Source organism: Symphodus melops (assembly GCF_947650265.1).
Source record: "Symphodus melops genome assembly, chromosome: 4".
Classification (NCBI taxonomy): Eukaryota; Metazoa; Chordata; class Actinopteri; order Labriformes; family Labridae; genus Symphodus; species Symphodus melops.
Genome location: NC_136694.1, coordinates 20,983,930 through 21,005,485, shown reverse-complemented (window position 1 = coordinate 21,005,485; position 21,556 = coordinate 20,983,930). Strand labels below are relative to the sequence as shown.

The 21,556-nt window shown below is 38.8% G+C and overlaps 4 protein-coding genes across 4 annotated transcripts in view; 3 read left to right on the top strand and 1 right to left on the bottom strand.

The window, feature by feature from the left end:
- Positions 1–708: 708 nt before the first annotated feature.
- fam83e (family with sequence similarity 83 member E) lies at positions 709–6,584 on the top strand (the record flags this gene model as incomplete). Its single annotated transcript, XM_079342410.1, has 8 exons — positions 709–1,176; positions 1,644–1,790; positions 3,411–3,535; positions 3,611–4,039; positions 5,051–5,110; positions 5,280–5,508; positions 5,590–5,802; positions 6,211–6,584. The coding sequence occupies 8 exons, from the start codon at positions 709–711 to the stop codon at positions 6,394–6,396; spliced, it is 1,857 nt and encodes a 618-aa protein (XP_079198536.1). The 3' UTR covers positions 6,397–6,584.
- Positions 6,585–7,536: 952 nt separating this feature from the next.
- Positions 7,537–12,399, top strand: utp3 (UTP3 small subunit processome component). The gene is made up of 16 exons (XM_079341553.1): positions 7,537–7,803; positions 8,036–8,123; positions 8,354–8,410; positions 8,514–8,570; positions 8,656–8,752; positions 8,838–8,906; positions 8,997–9,118; positions 9,216–9,371; positions 10,001–10,072; positions 10,857–10,897; positions 10,983–11,079; positions 11,240–11,377; positions 11,475–11,605; positions 11,684–11,756; positions 11,917–12,024; positions 12,136–12,399. The coding sequence occupies exons 1-16, from the start codon at positions 7,787–7,789 to the stop codon at positions 12,223–12,225; spliced, it is 1,413 nt and encodes a 470-aa protein (XP_079197679.1). The 5' UTR covers positions 7,537–7,786; the 3' UTR covers positions 12,226–12,399.
- Positions 12,400–12,419: 20 nt separating this feature from the next.
- ppcs (phosphopantothenoylcysteine synthetase) lies at positions 12,420–15,843 on the bottom strand. Its single transcript, XM_079341554.1, has 4 exons — positions 15,762–15,843; positions 13,567–14,104; positions 13,371–13,474; positions 12,420–13,021 (listed from the first exon to the last, which is right to left on the bottom strand). Exons 2-4 carry the CDS (start codon positions 14,099–14,101, stop codon positions 12,698–12,700), a joined length of 963 nt encoding a protein of 320 aa, XP_079197680.1. The 5' UTR covers positions 14,102–14,104; positions 15,762–15,843; the 3' UTR covers positions 12,420–12,697.
- Positions 15,844–19,492: 3,649 nt separating this feature from the next.
- Positions 19,493–21,556, top strand: part of foxj3 (forkhead box J3) — a 75,136-nt gene continuing 73,072 nt past the window's right edge. Inside the window, exon 1 of the mRNA XM_079341440.1 lies at positions 19,493–19,797. The gene's annotated coding sequence lies outside the window, so the exon portion shown is untranslated. The remainder of the gene's footprint in view (positions 19,798–21,556) is intronic.

The following is a 21,556-nucleotide window of genomic DNA, read 5'->3' as shown; positions in this document are numbered from 1 at the left end:
AGCCTGTAGAATAAAGTGAAAATCAAACAATGTTATTTGTTACAAATCTCACACACATTTGGGAATAAACTAAAAACATGGATATCAGAGACCTTGATTGAATTTAAATGCTGCAGCTATGTAAGTCTCAGATGTGTTGGGGGGTAAGTTTATGATCAGGTAAACAATCCGTCAGCTGCTCAGTATTTCTGGAATCTGTCAGTAAGAAGGAGTGGAAGAGTTAAGAGGAGTGAAGTGACATGAAGGGGAGGAAACAAATGAACAGCGACAGAACCTGAGAGACTATCAGTATTACTGGAGCCTGAGAGGCAAGATACATGCTGCCAAGAAGAAGGTGAGTTTTTTTTAATAATAAGGGTAATTTCTGTGATTAAACACTTGATCACCTTCACTTATTTTCATACTCTACCTTTTTGTTTTACAAGAAAGAAGTTCCAGTGGAACATGTAATGGGCTTGGGACTGAACTTGTGAACCTTGAACGCTCTGTATTTGAGTAAGGAGTAGAGGTAAACTTATCATCAATATCACATGTGTTCTGGATATACTGTTGCTGTCTCTAATGAAGATGAATGAAAGACTCACTTTTAAAAGACTGAAGAGTGACTTAAGTCGGCGTGGAACAGTCTTGTTTTCACACAATTGGACCGATCAGTTGTTGGACCTTTGAGACAGCACTTATTCCCAGAGACTTACCAGGGCTGCAGTCATGTCAAACTCCCATGAGCAGAGCCTTGATGAGGATGTAATGTTCCTGCCTGTCAATGAGTCTTCTCCTGAGTTCCTCCACTGTGAGAAGGAGCGTCAAGCAGTAGAGAGACTCATAAGCGCAGGACCAGAGGCCTTTTACAGCTCCATCGGCACAGAGCGCTCTGGCTGCTTCCTCTCACCTGAAGAGGTCAGCCAGATAACAACCTGGGCTCAGGACTATAACTTCAATCCACCCCAGGTGCAAAGGTTCGAGAATGGAGAAGAAGGCAGTTCAGACACAAAGGACTACTGTTCAACGTACTTCCCTTCCCACTCGGACATACCACCTGCAGATCTGGAGCTGGGCTGGCCTGAGAAATGCCCCTGGGTTCCAAAGGGAAGTATTACAGTCCACACCAGTCCTCCTGCTGAGGGAGAACCTCCTGTCAGAGAAGTCATTAGACGGCACCTACAGAAAGCCAACCAAGTATGTCAATATGATCCGGATTTATTCATTTTGAATGATGTGTTACTTCTTTTATATAGGACATAGCAGATCAGTTAGAATATGGGCTACTGGTTGTTTTTATTTTGACATTATTACATAAAAGGCTATATTTGGATCATCACTTCTTCTTAATATAGATTTTTACATGGAAAAACATATAATAAACCAAAACCCATGAAGAACTTTGCCATTTTAAATGTAAAAAATTGAAAGATACTTGCAGCAGCTACAATTTTAACATGGAGCTCAAAGGCAAACGCAACAGTGTGTTTTGATACATTTTCACTAATATGTCTTTGATTCTTATTCAGTTTTTCACTCAAAGAATTGCATCACTTCCGTGTTTTTATCCTCAGGGAAAATTACATTTCATTTAGAGACAGGACAGTTCTAAAAAGTCTGTTCACTTGTGTGACGAGCTAAGTGACTTCTTTTAAATATTGCAGGTAATTGCCATCGTGACAGACAGATTGACAGATGGAGCAATAATTGGGGATTTACACAATGCTGCCTCACGGGGTGTCCCTGTTTACATCATCCTGAACCAAAGGTCCATTCAGGAGAACTTCACACTCAACAGGCTCCGTCATCCGGTGAGTCACCTCGGAAAAATCAGCACACACCTCGCAGCATCTTCTGTTTTAATTTTATAATGCCAATAAAAAAAAACAAGATTTCTTTTGCCAATCAATCACCAACCTTTTATCAGAACAATTAAATATGTATTGTGTCATTGGAAGCGAGTGCAGTATCACCCATAATAAAAACCTGAGACACTGCATTTGTACTCTCTAGAGGTATCTCGTAAACTGCAAGAGTGTCTTTTCACTTTGCCAGTGGTATGTAAGGAATGTAAGACATACGTTGAGCAACACAAAGTTTAACTGGTTGCACAGCATTCAGTGTTATCTGTGTTTGTTAACAGGAGATGAAAAGTCTGCCTGATATTGACGACCTACTGAAAATAAACCTTTTTCATGAATTCAGGAGTGTACAGTATATGCAAATCAGAGAAAAAGATGAATGATGATTGATTAGGGTTCATATTCCGTTTATGATTAGGGATCAAATTGTTTCGAACCATCAGACAATTTAAGACATATTTATTATATTGGCATACCATGGCTGTAATCTGATGCACATTTACACAAGTTTAAGATGATTTAGTCATACAACCAGTGTGGCTGGTTTTAAAATCTGACACTTTGGTCTTGACTGAAATTACTACGTTTTTTTGTTTTAAATGAAATGGCATCGGATTTTAAAATTGCATATTTCACCCATTTCTTTTAAGATATATATATACATAAATATGATGGTGTTTGGTCTATTGTGTGGTGTTCTAATGCCAGTGTTTGGAGAGGCCTAAAGGTGTGCTGTGTGCAATGTCAGTTGTTTTCAGCACCTCCAGGGACAATGGGGGTCTCCCGGCCGTCACTAGCAAGATTATATTGGGGGTTGCAGGCTGGGAAGTTTTGGAACCCCCATCTTAGAGGATGAATCTCTCTGAGTTTTGTTATCCTCTGACCTACTATTTATTGACACTGCCAGGTCAAAGTTTCTCTTATTTTGTGTAGTACCTCACACATTGAAACACAGGGTCCAATGCTGCTTGGTTTTAAGGTGTTTATTTGATGACCGGGTGGATGTGGATGATTTTTTTTCTATCACAAATAATAAAGAAGTGAAAACATTAAAGTTAATAAATTATAATACAAAACAAACAGAATAATCAACATTAAATTGTTATCTCTGGTAAATCAAACTATTATCAATAATGCATCCAATTTCCTGGTTAAAGGTATATACAAAAGGTTTGGTCCCTTTCTTCTTCTGCCAACAAGGTTTGGTTTGGAGGAAAAAAGAGGGGGCTGGAGGTGTGGGGATGTGGCTTACACAGGTGTGATGGAGGTCAGGTGTGGTGATTCTGAGTGATTGGAGATTATGACTTTAACAGTGTTGTAATTGTGGAAATGTTAGCATGCTATCATTGGCATTTAGCATATTGTGCTACAGGCCTAAATCTCACAGAACTCTGTAAAATCGCGTTTGTCGTTTATCTATTTTATCATATATAAATGTGTATTTGACAGGAAATATTTCTTTCTGGTTCAAAACGTAGTTGTCAATTTGGCTACATTGCATCAACAATGAACATATTTAAATGTTATTCATCAAATTTGGGATTTTAATTTGAGTTTGTGTTTTGGCAGAATATGCAGGTTCGTGTACTTGGAGGGAAAACCTTCTGTTCAAGGGCAGGAAGAATGGTGGTTGGGGAAATGAAAGACAAGTTTCTCCTGGTGGATTTAGAAACAGTGATTCATGGGAGCTACAGGTGAGCAGTTATACCTTTTCACTCATTCTTTTACACACTTTAAGCAAAGTAACAAGCTGTCTCTGTTCTCTGTAGCCTCACATGGACTGACGCCCACCTGCACCGACAGCTCATCACTGTCCTGCAAGGCCCTGTCATCGACTCATTTGACAGAGAGTTCAGGATCCTTTTTGCTGCTTCCCTTCCTGTTTCAGACATATGGAGGGCTGCAGGAACTCACGTAGATGTGACCCATCAGCTCAAAGACTTCTCACATCACAGACTTCAAAAACAGCTCTCTTGGGAGCGTGACATAACAAGCCCCCCTTCCCCACCTGCTGATTCCCTCCTGGACTGGGAAGCCATGGGGGTTATTCAGAGAAAGTCCTTCCCCGACAGCCCTTTTGATCAACATGAGGAGATTTTGGTTGAGGAGATAACAATGCAGAACAATATGCTGTTTGCCGGCAAACCCATTGTGGACCATTTTATTAACAACGGAGACCAATTTGTGGATGAGAAAAGGTAGGTTGTACATTTAATGAACTTATCAGAGATGTTGTTGGCGAGTAATAACTGAATCTGTAGGCAATGCACAACATTTTGAATCTCTGTCTCAGATTTAATAATACAGGCAGGAAGGGAGGACCCTAGTGCAGATGTTAGTTGGTACCTTTTAGTTTAAGGTAGTCATACAGGAAAACTGTAAGGAAAAATAATGGAAGTTGTAAAAGAAAAAGTGGAGGTAACAAGACAGAGTTAAGCTGGCATGTAAAAATGGATAGACTCTAGTATAGATGATGGGAAACTAATTCATGAATTGGAGCCAGATAAGAAGGTGGGCAGGGTAGGTCAGGGCGCTGGCCATCCTAGTCAAAAAGCTCTTGTTCGACGGAGAGTTGGACTCAAACCAGAGACTGTTGCTTCTGTATCTGGGGGTTAGCTGTATCTGCCAGGTTAAACCCAGGCACTGATAGAACTGTGTTTGTATCCATATGTTCACTGATGTTTCTGGGGTATTTGGCCGTATGCTGGAAAACAGCCAGTGGGGAGGGTAAAAGAGAAATAACATATCAGCCATGATGTAATCCCTTAAACAAACTGCCATAGTGTCTGATGGCAATTTGGCTTTTGTTAATCTGTGAAAACAATATGATCGTAAATCTTGTTTCTCATTTCCTATCAAAGTACGTGTTCTTACATACTAGTCAGACTTTACATAATGAAGAATGCCATTGACAGGAAGTATTGGAATTGAAATTCTATGAATAACATGTCACAGCAGAATCCCTGGAAAAATTGGACATGAGACTGACACACTAATGCTATGCTGTATAATAAAGTTTGTAGTACTTCTGTATTGTAATACACCTACTAAAATGACACAGTCTTTGATTTCTATTTCTATTTTGGACAAAATGTTGTGTACTTTTTTAGGTGTCCTTGCGTTTCTTGAAAGGCGCTATATTAATTCAAGCTATCGTTATTATTATGTGATTTTTATTTTTTGTTAACCTGTCTTTTTGCACTTGACAGAGTCAACAACATTACCTCCCCTGTGACAAACAATATGCCTGATAAATCATCATCTTTCAGGTGAGTCTTCAAGCATGTTCTGAATGAATACATGATCAAGAGTATTGGCTCTTGCCTTTTTCAAATGTTTTTACCAAACCTTCTAGGGATGCTGATTATTTTCATAGCAACACACAGCTTTCAAACATAGCTATTACATCCAAAACTAAATGTAGTTTTTCTTCTGCAGGGTGGAACGAGAAACAGAGAAAGGCCTTTCCAGGAAATTCTCTGCAGAGAAGAACTCAAACTCATACGACAAAACCAGACTTGATGAAAAAGCAAAAGGGCCAGCACACCTGATGGTGACACCTTCAGCTACTCAGAGAAGAGAGCGCTTAAGGAAGGAGTCCATTTTGGAAGATGAGAGCGGTGCAAACGGAAAAAGTTCCGAAGTGGAGAACACCCCATCCTCCAGAGTAAGACACTGACCTTTGCTTTCAAACCACTCAATTTAACTTTGATACACAAACTGCGATGTATTCCTCTCCTACTCACAGAAACCTTTAATACTGAGGGTGCCACAGGCTGAGAGCTTCAGCTCACTAAGTGACATTATGAAGAGGCTTCAGACGAGCTCTTCAGGTCGGCTCAGTAGAGGAACAAAGGGTGCCGTGTCAGAGATGAGCCGGTCCATGATGGATCTGAGTGTACACAACACGGATACAAATAATGATGAGAGAGGAGCCCCGGCGCCTCGGCTCAAGGCCAGTGTAAGTGTTTATCTTTCTCAATGTACTTGTAAAGAACAGGGGAATGGAGGACAGACACTACTTGAAAACAAAGACATTTAGAGTTCATGGAAATGTTTCTTTTCAGTTCTCTAAAGCCGAAGAACAACACAAATATTTTAATAATGAAGAAAAGCAAGGCAGTTAGAAAACAGTCAGTTCACAGTCTTTTGAACTTTTGGAAACTTATATGAATTGGTGTTTTGAAGGCATTGAAAAGAGAACGTATCTTACATTCTTTAATTAGCAAATCAATAAAAAATAATTTATTTTCCTTTGAATTAATATATGGACACATCTATGAGGAGTACGGTAATAGTAATTTAAAGTGAGAAGCCTGAGAGGGACTTTAATATACTTTTGTGCTATAAACCTCTGTTTCCTTGACAGTGCTTTGACCCGGGTCACACGACACTAGCTTCCTCCCTGATGAAGAAGAGGAGCGATGACTTGAAACCTTTATTATACAGGACTCCGAAAAACTTTCTACCAAGAGAGAGGCCTCGCAGCTCCAGTTATGCCCTCAATATGGACTGGAGGAGGTCACTTGCAGAGATGAAAAGTGAACAGGAATGAGCAGTAAGAAATAAGAACATGAATTGTAACGAGTGTAACATCGTCAACATCTTTGTTAAGGAAATCTGGCTGCCAGAGGTGGATACTTATAACTTCCAAGGTGTAATTTAAAAACAGCCTAAAACAGACAGTGACTTTTAAAACATTGTTAATAATAGGATGTGTTCTGGTTTTTGTCGTCTGTTGATTTGTTGTTCCACTAAATTTGCTGTCACCCTTTGCAATTCAAAATGTGTCCGTTTACATGCTTTATTTTAACAATATATTTAAATGACTCAAATTGTTCTGTAAATGCTGCTCATCTAAAAAAAGTTTTAAAATAACTTGCTGTTATTAACTTGTTTTATATAAAACCAATTTACCCAGCTAGAAGAAGAAATACAAGAAAAAACACCTAGAATTGAGATTGACACTTGTATGTTGTTTACTTACAAAATTACATATTGAGGAAATTGCTCTTAAAATGTAAAAACAATTGATTTGTATTTGCTGTTGCATCATACAGAAAGAGGAAATCAGCTGGGATGTTACATCAAAGAAAAAAGAAAAATTAATGTCTCGTTTTTTTTCCTTTTTTAACATAGATGAGTTCTTGGTTAGGCCTTTAACATTTTTATCCTCATTTAGTTTGATATCATAAAACAATACATCTATAAGTGCAATAAAACAAACTTTATATTTTTACTTTTACATTTTTTAAATATATTGTATACAAACTCTGATTTTTTTTTTAACTGTGTTGTTGATGTGTTCATGATGATGGCCAAATAAATTCCATAAATTTTACAATAGTACTTTGACTGTCTTTTACTGTCAAAAAAGCCGAAAAAGCAGCAAGATCAAGGTGCTCATTCTGCACCAAGTTCCCAACGCCATCAGATAAACTTGAGGCAATGTGAATATCACATCAACGATCGTAACGTCTCAGTTCTGTCATTTCTCCTCAACCACCCTGCTAGTTAAGACAATACACAGAGAAAATACTGGCCATTTGTTCACTGTATAGAAAAAATAGCTGGACACATTCCAAAATAGTGTTGAATATAGCTATTTTTCCAAGTATATATGTTCTGTGTTATAAAGTATTTATCTTCCGTGCTGTCGTCTATTTTGTGTTGTCTTGGACCTGGAGGTAGGCCCTCCCGTACACTAGGTGGCGGTGTGAGAACTTCTCTTTCCTCAGTAGACCGTGATCAAAGACAGAGAAGAAGTATTCAAGGAAGCACATGGCGCTGAAGGAAACCTCTAAACAAGTCACTTAACTCTGAATAGTTTTCCTTGATTTTATTTTTATAACCTTACTTTTCCACACTGACAGTTAAACCCGTTTCGGCGTATCGTCGGGGCGTCCAGTTCAGTGTGCTCGCGAGCAGGTTTCTTCGCTGCCACCATGGTCCGAGCAAAAAGGTGAGTGTGCGTGTTCACATCATCGAATGGGACTATTACATTAGTACATGTGCACTGTCTTGTGGTCATTAACAGTTAAAGGCACATGCTATATAGATTTTAGGTCTATTTAATGTATAAGCATAACCCGGAAATCCTCACGTCTCCATGGGAATCTGCACGACGTCACCTGATAATCAAAAGATGTATAACGTTTAAAGCACATCTGTTTATGTTTTTCGTAATTGTTCAGACTTATAAAGGCACCAAAGTCTAAACAAACTCAGCGATATGGAGAAAATGATCCTGAAGCGTACAAGGACATGCCTGTCCCTGACAAGGTGAGAGAGATGCTGTTAACACGTACTGACACTTTTACCTTTTAGTATATGCATGTGACGATGGTTAATCTGAGTATAAAGTTATTAATCTAAAGTTTTGACGTGTAAGATGTCTGAATACAGGTGAATTTAAATTTTAAAATGAATGCAAAACTGAAAAAAAATCCACTAAATGTAATAATATAACTCTACTGTCTCAAAAGTCAAATTCAAACACCTCTTGTTTTCAGAGATCTTCTAAGTACACGAAGGACAAAATTGACGAGTTTCACGATGAGAAGATTGCTGTAAGTTCTCGTCATTAGTTTTTTATTTTTAAATGATGTGATTTTATGTTCTATTACCTTTTTCAATTTGTATTTATTTTTTACTGCGGTCCATTCATCACAGAAACTTCTGGCCAGTGGTGTTCAGATGGAGAGCGATGTGGAGGAACTGGATAGCGAGGTGATGGTGATTTCGTATTTTTTTTTTAATTTAAGGCCAGAATGTTATTAAAGGTGGAGTAAAACAATTGAAGCTGGTTTTACAGGAGGAAGTGATGGCCCTGGATGAATCTGAGTCAGAGGAGGATGGAGAGGAAGGGGGGACGGACATGGAGAGCGATCTCGAGGGGAAAAAAGAAGAGGGTGAAGATAAAATCACTGTTTATGTCAAGGATTTGATCTGTTGTCTCGCTACTAGCATATTTAATTTTAAGGTTTTTTTCCACAGATCTTCCTAATGAAATGGCATGGGGCACCAAGAAGAAGATGTTCTATGACACTGACTATATAACCCCGAGTAAGTATCTTCATCTACAGCAAAGATGATATTTGGGATTATTTATTTTACATGGAGCTTATGATTCCAATCTGTAAACTGTCATTATAGAGGGGAAATCCAAGGAAGACCTGGAAGCTGAGGAAGAAGAAGAGGAAGAAGAGGCGAAAAAAATCCAAAACCGTTTGGCTGAGAACCTGAGCGAGGAGGATTATGATTTAAGCCTTTTTCAGGTTTGTTTAAATTGTCCTGCAGTTATCTTTCTATATGTCGCACATAATGGTATTACAAAGGATTTACTATTTATCTGATGCGTCCGTTTGCATGCAGGAGTTTGCTGTTGAGGAAAAGGATGAAAACAAGGCCGTAGAAAAGGAGGAGAGGATCGTGAAAGACCTGAAGCAAATGTCCCAGAAGGAAAAGATGAAACTTCTGAAGAAGGAGTCACCAGAGCTGCTCGAGCTTATTCAGGACTTCAAGGCAAAGGTAAAACTAGCATGTAACAGAAACAAACAAAACAAACTCCCCCCCTTTTTAAAACCTCATTTCCTAAAAAAAAGGTAACCTATACAAGAATATGATGCTTTGCAAAACATCGCTACCCCATATTTATAATTAAATAGTACAGTCAACTTAAAAACATTTGAAACTGAGAAACATTTTCCTTTAATTTTTGCACAACTGCTTATCTTCAAATTGAACTTGGCCTCTTCTGGATGCTGTTTTAAAATCCAAACATGATCCTAACCTGTTCCCAGTTGACCTAATGACTTTTGAAGAGGTTCAAATAGGAGTGGTTTTTTTTTTACATTTTACAACAATTCCTGTTTTGTTGCCACTGTCCCAATCTTTATGACGATAGTTGCTTGAGAAAAGGACAGGGCCTCTTTAGCCAGAGAACAAGCCAGTTGGAGACCATCTCTCAGCTTGTTGACGTACTCAGGAACATTCCTAATGTTGGTCTCTGATTCAAGATGTGATATTTGCTGGTTTGAATTAAACATGGAGCTTTAATGTTTGAAAATCTTTTTTTAAAAATACTTTTATTTGCTATTTTTATACATTCTAATACTGAACTGGTGTAAATGAAATGTGCTGATGCATGATGTTTGCAGCTCAGTGAACTGAAGGATGAATTGCAGCCCCTGGTACAGATGGTCGAGGATGGGAAGATCCCACCAGGCAAGGTGAGTGCATATAGCTTCACCTCTACTTGAGAAATTGTCACCAGAGTTTAAGGATAAACTTTATTGATCCCCCAATGGGGGAAATTTGGTTGATACAGCCGCTCAAAAACAGGAAATATAAACGCTGTCAATTGCAGAAAAAGTACTATGAACAAGTTTACATTCATTAAATAAAGGGAGAAAAAATGCAATAGAATTAAATAATACAAGGTATAAACACTATGTACACTTTTACTTGTGGAAAGACAGATCAGATTTAAAACACACAGTGTTAATGATTATTAAATTATTATTATCATTAATGATATTGATGTCACTCCCCACGATGGCTGTGTCATCGGAGAACTTCTGCAGGTGGCAGCTCCCCGAGTTGTAACAGAAGTCCGAAGTGAACAGGGTGAATGTGAAGCAGCTGTAGCCTCAGTGAACAGATGAAGAATAGATCAAATTAGAAGCCTGCTCATCTTAGGACTGTTTGAACCATCACTCGCACTTTTAGGCATTACATATCCATTTTGAAAACTATCATTACTATGATGATCTTGACTTGAGTGTAATCACAATAGCTGTTAAATCACTTGCAGATTATTTGTTTTCGTTTTCCTCTCTCTCTGGCTGTAGAGTGAATCCTGTAGAAACTTGATGTTCAGGGCTGTTCTGTTTTTTTGTAGATCAAAGTGTGGTTGTGTGTTTTGACGCACCAGAACAACTCGGACCCGTTGTGTAGATAAAGCACACCAGAATGTGAATCTTAAGAGCTTTTTCTCTTTTTGTCCTTCCAAAGGGCGCTGACTACCTCAAGACCAAACAGCAACTTTATCTCAAGTAAGTTGTATTCAAACGGTATTTACTTATAGCGAATGAGATCAAAGTCCATCATTGACTGACTGATCATTCTTCTGTCTCGCAGTTACTGCACAAATATCAGCTTCTACCTAGTGCTGAAAGCAAAACGGCTCCCTGCTCATAACCATCCTGTGATTGAAAGACTGCTCACCTACAGAAATGTAAGTCTAGTCTTTGACATAACGTCTTTGCATTACCATCCTTTGTTTTATTTTTTATTTATTTTTAACTCCAACTCATTCATCTGAAATATGATATACCTACATGTCCACATTCATTAAAAATGTCTCATTGTCTAATGGACTTTTTTAAATACTGCAGCTCATCAATAAGCTGGGCTCTGTAGATGCTCGGCTTGCACCGCAGTATCAGCAGCTCTTAGCCGGTCAGGAGAAAGAGAAGGCTACCAGCCGAGCAGCAAAGGGAAAGAAGAGCCAAGTTTCCATGAAGAATAAAAAGGTGAGATTTGAGGATTTTTGTTTCATTTGGATTCACAGATTTAAGTGAGGAGTTTACTTATGGATCTTGGATGGTAATAAGTGCTTTGTGTATGCAGGATTCTGAAGAAGCTCTATCTGAGGTAGAGGAGGAGTCAGACTCTGACCTGGACGAGGAGGCGGCTTTACGTTTCTACAGAGAAGTTGAGCAGCGAATGAAGAGGAAGCGCAGTGGACCAGAAGCGGAGGAGTATGTATAATTGGAGTCTTTATTAGTGGTTAGGACAGAATTAAAACAGGGGTCGATAACGTGTCATTTTTGTAACAGGTTGGCGGAGAACGAGGAAGAAGAAGAAGTAGAGGAACCAGATCCAGATGCTAAGAGAAGAATAACTTACCAGGTGATTGACTGTGTAATATCTATATGCATCCTTGCACATAGATTAATACATTTTATTATATGGTTCTATTCTAACTCTAGATTCACTCCATGAATCCACTGCTAGCCTTTGTTACCATGTCGTTTTTAATTCTATGTCTCTCTTTATTTTTTTTTTACAGATGGCGAAGAACAAAGGGCTCACACCAAAGAGGAAGAAGACCGACCGTAATCCCAGAGTCAAGCACAGAGAGAAGTTCAGACGAGCCAAAATCCGCAGAAAGGGCCAGGTTTGTATTCAACGAAAGGAACATGTTTCCTGGCCTTTCCATTTTTTTAATTTTTTAATTTAGAGTAATGCAGACAACTTCCACGATTGACATGATCATGTTGTTCTTCAGGTCCGGGAGGTTCGCAGGGAAGAGACGAGATACAGCGGAGAGCAGTCTGGTATTCGTGCCGGCGTCAAGAAGAGCGTCAAACTTAAGTAACGGAGAGAGAATCCAAAATATGCTGCCAATTGTATCAATGGGACTGAAGAAACACTATTGGATTGTACTTTTCAATGTTTATTGGTGATTCATTTAGTAAAGCATATAACTGAATGAATCAACTGTCAGATGTAAATTTAAAAAAATGTGAATAAACATTTTACAACCTTCTAATTTCACAATGTCTCTGTACAGACAGCCTTTTATTTATTTATATATATATATATATATAGACAGATATATATTATAGACATCTCTGAGGTCCATTTTGAGAGAACAATAACATGACAAGGGAAGGCACGGTACAGTTCTGCTGATAACTAAGATCATTCAGCCCGACAACATAGATGTTACTGCAATACAGTAACATCTCAGCAACACAAGTTGTTAGTATGAGTTAAGTCAAGTACAGGATCAGACGAGAGCAGACTACTAATGCTGTGTGGTTGACTCAAACATGCAGCGCAGAGAACTAAAGTTGTTGGCTTATAAACTTGTTGTGTGCCAGAGTCAGGTTGCTGACTATCTTCTCCTCTATGTCTACCTCATTCCTCTCGTCTTGTTCTGAGAGGATCAGCTCCGCCTGAGTCTCGCGGGTCACCACCACCACATAACCCCTTCTAGAGTCCAGAACGTTAGCCACCACCGCCTGGTGCCTGTAGGTGTCCAGCGCCCGTCGAGCCTTGTCCAGCAGGATGGTGGCGTCTGTCTCCAGCTTAAATGATATGACGAAAGCCTGAGGTGCCCAGTCTTTAACCAGGGGGGACAGGATCTTTGGGACCATGTTCAGGCTGAGCTACAGGGGACAACACAGTTTATGTTCTCATTAATAACGAGGCTAAGAGTCTTAAGCAATGCAAACAGCTCTTTGAGTTTGTGATATAATAGATTCTGCATGTATTTAGTGCATTTTTGAATGTTTCTGGCATGTTTGAATTGCACCCGAGGGACAAATGAGGAGTTTATGAAAAGTTTTTTGAATTTAATTGACTACAATGATGTAGTTGTTGACCAAAATGATGACATCACCGCTGTTTCAACTAACATTCCCTTCCTTAGAGCAATAACCCTTGCACTGCTAAAAGTGACATTAAAAATATTGCATATAAAGTAGATTGTTTTTTTTTTGTTGGGATTTCACTTACTTGAAGAGGTCCGTTGGAAGACTGGATTTTGTGCTCAGGCATCTCGGATGCTGGGATATAGAAGTCAGACACAGCTGCAGCCAAGTAAAACATGGCCTTGGATCCTAGGTGCAGAATAAAAAATGTAAAAAAACAAGTTATAAACATGGCAGATCAGAGCAAAAACATTACTTGGAACACCTCTGTTGTTTTGTACCTATTGTGTTGAGAGCTTGAGCTGCTGCTTTGAGAAGGTGCAGATACTCGGACAGAGTGCTGAACTCAATGGGCAAGAGAAGACTGCCTTCTTTCACTTCCTGGTATCTCTTCAGCACTTTGGCAATGTTAGGAAGCACCTGCTGGTTAACCACCACCTCACCAGAGTCACGAGACCCTCCCTCTCCACTTCTGAACGTCAGGGCCTCCAACATGTTCATGGTTGAAAACATGCGCGTGTACGGGTAGAGGGAGCGATGTCTGTGGAGGAAGATGACGGCGTAGCCCGAGTCTATGAAATACTCTGCTGAGCAGGATCCTCGTCTGCCGCTGCTGAAGTTATCCAGGAAGCGAACGGTGCGGGACTCGAGAGGCACTTTGGTGCCTCCTGATGTGATGAGAACCACCCTGCGTCCCGCTGCAGCATGATGTGTGGCGAAAGCTGTCATCTTCTCTTTGACCTCCTCCACGTGGGAGGGAACAGCAAATTCTTCAGCCAACTTCCCGTCAATGGAAGAAATTCTGGGTTCAGTCATCACCTGATCAGAGCGGGCATCACAAGGAAAGAAGATTCAGTGAGTCGTTACATCCCTATAAAAAACATTGACGAGGGTTCATGAGCAACATGCTTACTCACATGATTATAGGAAGGGTTTTTTTTTGCTATTTTTATCAAGCTCAGGAGACTCGTATCAGATTCAAAAATCTCAACTACACAATGGAAAGTTACATTTTCAGTTTTTCTTAGTAATACTGCTGCTGTATAACTCCAATACTAACAACTAACTGTTATTCAACTTCAAATGCTCTTATGTTATTATGATCAGTTTTTCCATTTTACTATAATCATAGTTGTTAATTTGAAAGCTCAGTCACTACTTTGTTGTTACTGCTAAGACCATACATACTTTCACAATTAATACTGGCATGGTAACTATACAACATTAGATTTTCTTTGTTTTATTGTTGCTTTGTTTGTCTTTATTCATCTGCAGCTCCCTCTATCCCAATCCCCAGGCCTAACACAGTCACAGCAGATGGCTGTTCAACAGAAGGTTGTGCCTGTAAGAAGGAAAAAAATGTTTTCCACTGCTACTTTAATAAATGCTGTGAGGCGTTTAGCTCATAGTGGAACAATGTTGGGTCTCTGTAGATAATATCTTTAAAAAGTAACAGGAAGACCTGGGGCCTGTACTACACAGTGAGTTAAATATACCAAGGGTCTCTTTGGGTTATCTGGATTCACTTAATCAAACACAAGAGTCATACAAAGCTGGTGATCAACCTGACAGGTAAACCCAGAGCTTCAGAGTTCACATAAAATGGGGGCAGGGTTTGCTTCAATTGATTAATTAATTGATTCATTAAATTATTTTAATTTAATCACAATCATCACAGAGTCTGCTGTCAGCAGATGGTCATATCTATCAAACTCTGAACAAACTATAATAATATTATAAAGATGTTCAAGACAAACAGGCTCCCTACAGCTACGATAGCTAAATCTACAGCTGCAGGAACAAACGCAGGAAGGACAGCAAGCTGCAAGAAAATAAAATCTGAGTGTTAATGTGCAAACTTATTTTAATTTCCTCCGATCGTTTGTTCACTCCACACCTGCCTTAAACTGTGTGAGCCTTAACTAAAAATAAAGATCATAACACAGTAATTCTTTTTTCTGGTCAAAACATTTAGAAAAGTTTCTGAGAGTCACAAACTATTAAATGCCTGCCCAACACATTATTTTCCCACAGAGTATTTGTCTTAGTAGGAACACAGAAATATTTGGCTTAGGCTCATTTGTTGAATTTCAGTGGGATTAGAAAACAATCATAATCCAGTGGGGAAACAATGAATGAATTAGAGGGTGGTGTATAATACACTGAATAAACATTAATATGTTTACCATGAAACTTGGAGTTGCTGAACCATTGACTCTATATACTCCCAGAGATTAATTCAAATGACCCCAGTCACTTTATGTAACTTTACATGATATTTATTATTTTATTAACCACCTAAATTCTGCAATACAGACAGTTGAGTCTTCAATATCCTGCAATTAAAAAAAAAAAAAAAAACCCTCGACGTACAGTTACCTGCTTTTTGACACAATTTGCCATAGAGTCATTGTCATCAACAAAGAATAAACACTATTCATTGATCACAGTAGATAAAAACAGTTAAAGGACTTACTTTATATTTCAAGGTTCTCCTCCTGTACAGCAACAACTTCTACACTTCCTGATACTACTGAGCTTGTTCACTGGTCTTTATAAATGCAGAGGAAGAGCCGCCAGCGCCCCCAGCGGTGATACATGGTATCGTATCAGTATCACAGTTCATACGAGAAGCAGTTCGTCATTCACGCTACTTTCTCACTTTCAGATGATTCAAGGTGTCAGACTAACGACTTTACTCATCTTTTTTTTACAGTCTTCTATGACCTCTTTTGAACTGTTACCTTTTTTACTTTAGGACTGCATGATTTCATGTCCTGTCTGATGATTTTTTCTAACTTTATCAGTAGTTATGAAATACATTTGGAAACGATCTATAGCTATATATGAACAAAATAAAAATGATTGGATTGAACATCTTTGTAGAGTTTGAGAGATTCCTTCTCATATTAACAGATTGAGTTTTTTTGTTTTTTTAAATCTACAGACAGAATGAGTTTTGGCTTTTGTTGTAGAAGGATTAAGGCACTCACATTCACTGAATTACTGAATTACTTTTACTTTTAATCCAGTCCATTCCATCCATTGTATGGTACATATTCACTCAAACATATTTTGAGAATAGTGAGCAGAGGACACACTTCATAACCTTTCATGTTTACTGGAGACTTTATACTATTTTTTTTTTGGTTTTTTTTGCAAGTTTATAACATGCTCCAAAAAATAATAATTCAACACAAGCGACAGCATGCTATGTATTAGCGGACACTTATATCTTTTTCTGCACTACAGTTCTGTTTATACCTGTTTCAACAGTCTACTGCATGTTTACATCATATACACCTGTTCACATGTCTGCTTTCATCTGATACATGCATGTCTTTCTACATCTCACGTTGACGCTGTCCTCTGTATCTAACTGTGACTTGTGTGTTTTTAACTTGTACTAACATCTCGACACTTTCCTCTCTGCTGTTCTTCGTATCTAACTCTGTGACTGGATTCTAACCTGTATTAACACACTAACACCCTGACACTTATTCTAACCTGTACTAACACATTAACATCCTGACACTTATTCTTCTTTTACACTTTATTCTTGTTGATAGGTTAAATGTTTTTGTATAGTTGCACTGTTGTTATTTGCTGCTCTGTGTGCCCTGAATTGTCCCCCGGGAACAAATAAAGTTTTTTGAATTTGAATTGAATTTGAATTTGAAGAGCACATTAATTACAGCTTCAATTTCTATAATCCACTTAACAGATGCTCAGCTGAGATAAAAAGGAGGAAGAGAGTAGAGGGGATGACGAAACAGAGAGAAAAATATTCCTAATTGAACTCCGGAGAACTGCAACAAAAGTGGCTGGACTCCTCCTAAAAATCAATTATTTAATTAATTAATTGTTATTACTTCTGTGCTGTTCACATTTTTTTTCACCATTTTTATTACCAGCAGTATTCTTCGCCAACCAACAGGAGGCACTATTGCACTGCTAAATACACAACAAGTTCACTGCTTTCTTTGATACAAGTGTCACTGTTGAGTTCCCTCACAAGTCTTTGCATATGTTGTGCGTGTGCTTTTACTCTTTAACTGACATACTGCAACTTCAAATGTACACAAACCTTTTGGGGGGTATAGACAAAAAGGTAGTCTGTCCAGTTGTTTAATTGTAAAAGGAAAAAGATACATGAAATCCAAAAATATTCAAATGTCAGTTAAAAAGAAAACACCTACTGCTAAATAAAATAATATTTGAAATCTAGTATAAAATCAGGCCTACATGTACTTTAATAAATCCAGTTTAACTTGTACGATGTGAAACGCTGCAGCATTGTTGTCTACACTAAAGCTTTTTTTTTTTACTTATCAATAAGTATATATTATTTAGGCCGACACACCTGAGTCCTAAGAGTTAACTAAAATGACCTACTTAATGTTTTTTTAAAGACCTAAACAATTACATATTTCAAAACCTTTTTTTTTTTAAAGTATTGTCTTTTCTTATTTCTTAGAAATAATAAACAAACACACACACACACACACACACACACACACACCTGTTCTCTATTTAAAGTGAGGCAGAAGAAGGACAACGTGAGCTTCAGGCAGCAGATAAGGACACTGAGGTCACGTTCTTGGTGGTTTTGTTTCAGGGATTTCATTCAGAGTTTTATACATTTATTTAATGTGCAGACTGAAGTATACATTGGTGAGTTATGAACTTTAAAAGAAAAAACAGTTGTTTCTCTAAAAAATCAAAATCTTGCCATTTTAAACAAAACAAAGTAGTTTTGGTATTTTACAACAAGAATTTTTTAACATTCAAATTTTAGTGTTGTACATGCTGTAGATGAGAGCTAACTCGTAAATGATTAAGTTCAATAACAGGAAAGACAAAGAACTGATTATTCCGTATTCTGTGTATCTTAAGATCTTTGTTCTGCATGTACTGTATGAAAAGAGCCATGCAAGTAAAGAATGATTGATGAATGATTGATTGATGTGAATGGTACAGTATGTGAGGTTTGCATGAATGAATGGGTAATCGATTGAGATTTATAATAAATAAAACCACAGACCTTTTTTTGTTTTTACACCATTGCCACACCACACACATTGTGTATGTTTAGTTTCTGTGTAAAAAAAACAAGGGTGAGATTTGGACAATATAGAGATAGGAGACAGTCAAGTATTTTTCTAGATGGACCGCAAATTAAAAATGTGCATTAAAGCTCCCTGTGTGGAGTTTTTTGTTAGCTATAAAAAAAACCCTGAAATTAATACTGATGAGCTAACAACACAAACTATACCATCAGGAGATACATATTATTTAATATATTTATTTTTAATATAGGAATGTTTTGTTTCAAAAAAAGACATTCAGCGCTTTAACCTTGTATGTTAAAATATGTTTAGTGTTGGTAGTGGAGTTAAAAGCAGTAGCATTTTTTTTTCCAACTGACAATTACAGCTCCCAAAAACACATATTCACAGAATTTTCACATTTCATTTGTAAAGTAAAATGTTTTAGTATTCATTTCCCTGTAATAACTTCACCATACAGATTAATTAATTAATTTACAAGAAAGATTAAATAGATAGATAGACTTGAAAAAAAAGCAAAAAACGTGTAAATAGTCTGGACCAATAATCCATGTATTAACAAAGTATTAACATGTATAACTGCAGATTTAAAGGCTTATAAAAAGTGAGAACGCCACTTAAAAAAAGAGATTATAATCATGCATTAAAGCAAAGTTATCAAAGTTAATAAGGATACACTCATGGTGATTTTCAAAATCTGACAACCAAAAAGGATTGTTTTTAATCAGCTTATTACTTAAAGATTAAGACCTAAATCCCTATAGTAAAACCAGTCATTTAAATCTATAAACCTTTTACAAACGTTGACTCGTCAGTGTTTCACATGTGCCCCTTATAACCTCTGTCCACCTTTACTTTCTTTATCTAGTTTATTATTTTTAATATATGCTCTAAATTGTACGGTGGTGATACTGACTGTTTGTATGTATTCTATTATTAAAGCGGATCAACTGATTGACAGGAAAGTTTACATGTGGGTGCTGTTTCCACTGTGGGCTTGTGCATAATGACCGCGCTCTAGTTTCTGTGGCGGCAGGCATGGTGAGCAAGAGTGAGAGAAAGAGAGCGAGAGAGAGTAAAAAAAAAAAACCCTTCATGTGCGTCGTCTTATGTGAAAGTAGTTCCGGGCACTTAACCCAAATGGGAGAGGGGGGGGGGGAGAGTCCCGGATGTTGGCTCGGCCGCCGACAGAAAGGCAAACGGGAGAAGGCGGAGAGAATCTGAAGAGGGACGCCACGGCACCGCAGGCTCACCGGCGAAGCTACGGCGGCTTTCTGCACAGGACCATAACGTCAAAAACAAAAAAAAACACGGGACACTGTCGGGGAGCCTCCTGCTAGCTGAAGAAGAGGAGCTTGAAGGACGGGGGGAAAGGGGGCTGTTACTCTGAAAACTACCGTCAGGATTACCGGAGAGGCGCCGTCACAGCAGCTTTCACCCAGAGTAAGTGAGCTACACGGGCATGGAAGTTGAACTGAGGCCCACGAAATGGACGACTTTAACGGGGAAGTGAGCCGTACTGAAGTTGTGGGGATTGAGCCCGGTGAACAGGCCCTGACACACGGCTCTCCAGTCGCTTGTGGCGCGGCGTGCAGGGACACATTTTGTCTTTTTTTTTTTCACCCAGAGAGCCAGTAGTGTGTTTCCCGGTGGTCAGTGTTTGTAACACACACCCCGGCCGTGTCGCTGGATAAACTCTCCTCAAGTTGACAGCTCTCGCGTTAGCCTGCTAGCACCACCGTGCAACCGGTGACAACTGACAGGGCAACTTTGACAGCTAGCTAGCCAGTGTTGGCAGCCAGCTAACTTTAGCCGAGCGGTGTCGGTGCTTTTCCTCCTGGGCCAGGACTGCTTAGATGTGTGCGTGTTATACTCGCATTAGGTGGATATAATGACCTATCCCAGCAGCTCTGTAACAGCCACTGTTAGCTTGCTTGTTTGGTATGTGAGACGTTGTGTCCAGCATGAAGTGTGTGTGTGTGTGTGTGTGTGTCATTTGGCTTTCCTGCGTGCTCTGATGGTATTTGACTCACAGCTGTTGCAGTGTGTTTTCTCGTCTTTCAATCGTCTGTTTCACGAGTGGCTGATAGATTCCTGTAGAAAATAGTAATCCTTTTGTTTTGTTTTTCTTAAGAACAAGCCGACCTGTGTTTGAAGGAGCAGGGGTCGTCATGTGGCTGGACAGTCAACAAGTGCAGAAGCCTGTTTCAGGTGCATTTTTATGCTCCCTTAATATGGCCTCTAGTGGTGGTATACCCCTTGTATGTTGCCTTAAGGTGGCACAGACCGGGGTTGCAGTTAAATATTTGGTCCTGTCTCTGTGTGCAAGGCATGTCTCAGGGCATTGCTTTGATGTTTCTCCTGTCTGCGGGTGATCGCACAGGACAGACTCTGATGAGTTAATGCAACGCCTTTAAACTAAACAGCTGTGGCATTTGCGTGCAGCTGTACACAAAACAGTGTCCTTGCTTTATCCTGACATCCTTTATCAGAGGATGGATGACTGAACTCATTTTTTTTGCTCGCCTCGTTGTTAACTTGGGAAAGTTATTATTATTTTTTTTCATTTGACACATTTTAATGCAGTTTATTGTCTGATTATCATGTATTCTCACATATGAACGTTTCTTACATCTTGACACACATTTCACCTCAAAACAAACCAACCCTGGCTGCCAAACATTTCGGTTTAACTATCAAAATGCCCAAAGTGTTAGTCAGCACCCATCAAAGTTCAGACCTGGTTTGCCTCTTAATCATCCATCCTTTAAATAGCAGGCCTTTGTGCAGCTAACTGTCTGGATCCAGACTATCTGTGCTTGCAGCTTCAGTCGAAACACTCGCTGTTTAAGTTTTGATGTCAGATCAATAAAAGTGGGCAAAGCCAGAAAATATTTGTTTTGCATTTGGTCTAGAAATTAATTAGTCATCACATTTGTCATGGATTCTTATTCTGCTTATTCCCTCTACTGTACTTTCTGTTGCACAGTTGAAACGAATATGTGAAATTCACTTGTGGAATAATTGGCAGAGACAGCGGAAGTGACATTTTGCTGTTGTTTGCTGGCCAGCTGTAAAAGACATGACCTAGAGTGCAGCCGATGCATGTCTTACAGACTGAGAGCAGAAATATGAATCACAAACCCCCCATTGTAAAAACACACAACAACAATCCTTTGAGTCCAGATGAGATATCTGCATT

Excerpts from the sequence above, each read along its gene's own strand:
- utp3 (XM_079341553.1), top strand. Across the intron at positions 8,124-8,353 it reads ACATGCCTGTCCCTGACAAG|AGATCTTCTAAGTACACGAA; the intron begins GTGAGAGAGATG and ends TCTTGTTTTCAG. Across the intron at positions 9,372-10,000 it reads TTCAGGACTTCAAGGCAAAG|CTCAGTGAACTGAAGGATGA; the intron begins GTAAAACTAGCA and ends TGATGTTTGCAG.
- ppcs (XM_079341554.1), bottom strand. The coding sequence starts at position 14,101 with ATGACTGAACCCAGAATTTCTTCCATTGACGGGAAGTTGGCTGAAGAA. Across the intron at positions 13,475-13,566 it reads TCAAGCTCTCAACACAATAG|GATCCAAGGCCATGTTTTAC; the intron begins GTACAAAACAAC and ends TTCTGCACCTAG. Across the intron at positions 13,022-13,370 it reads CTTCCAACGGACCTCTTCAA|CTCAGCCTGAACATGGTCCC; the intron begins GTAAGTGAAATC and ends TGTCCCCTGTAG.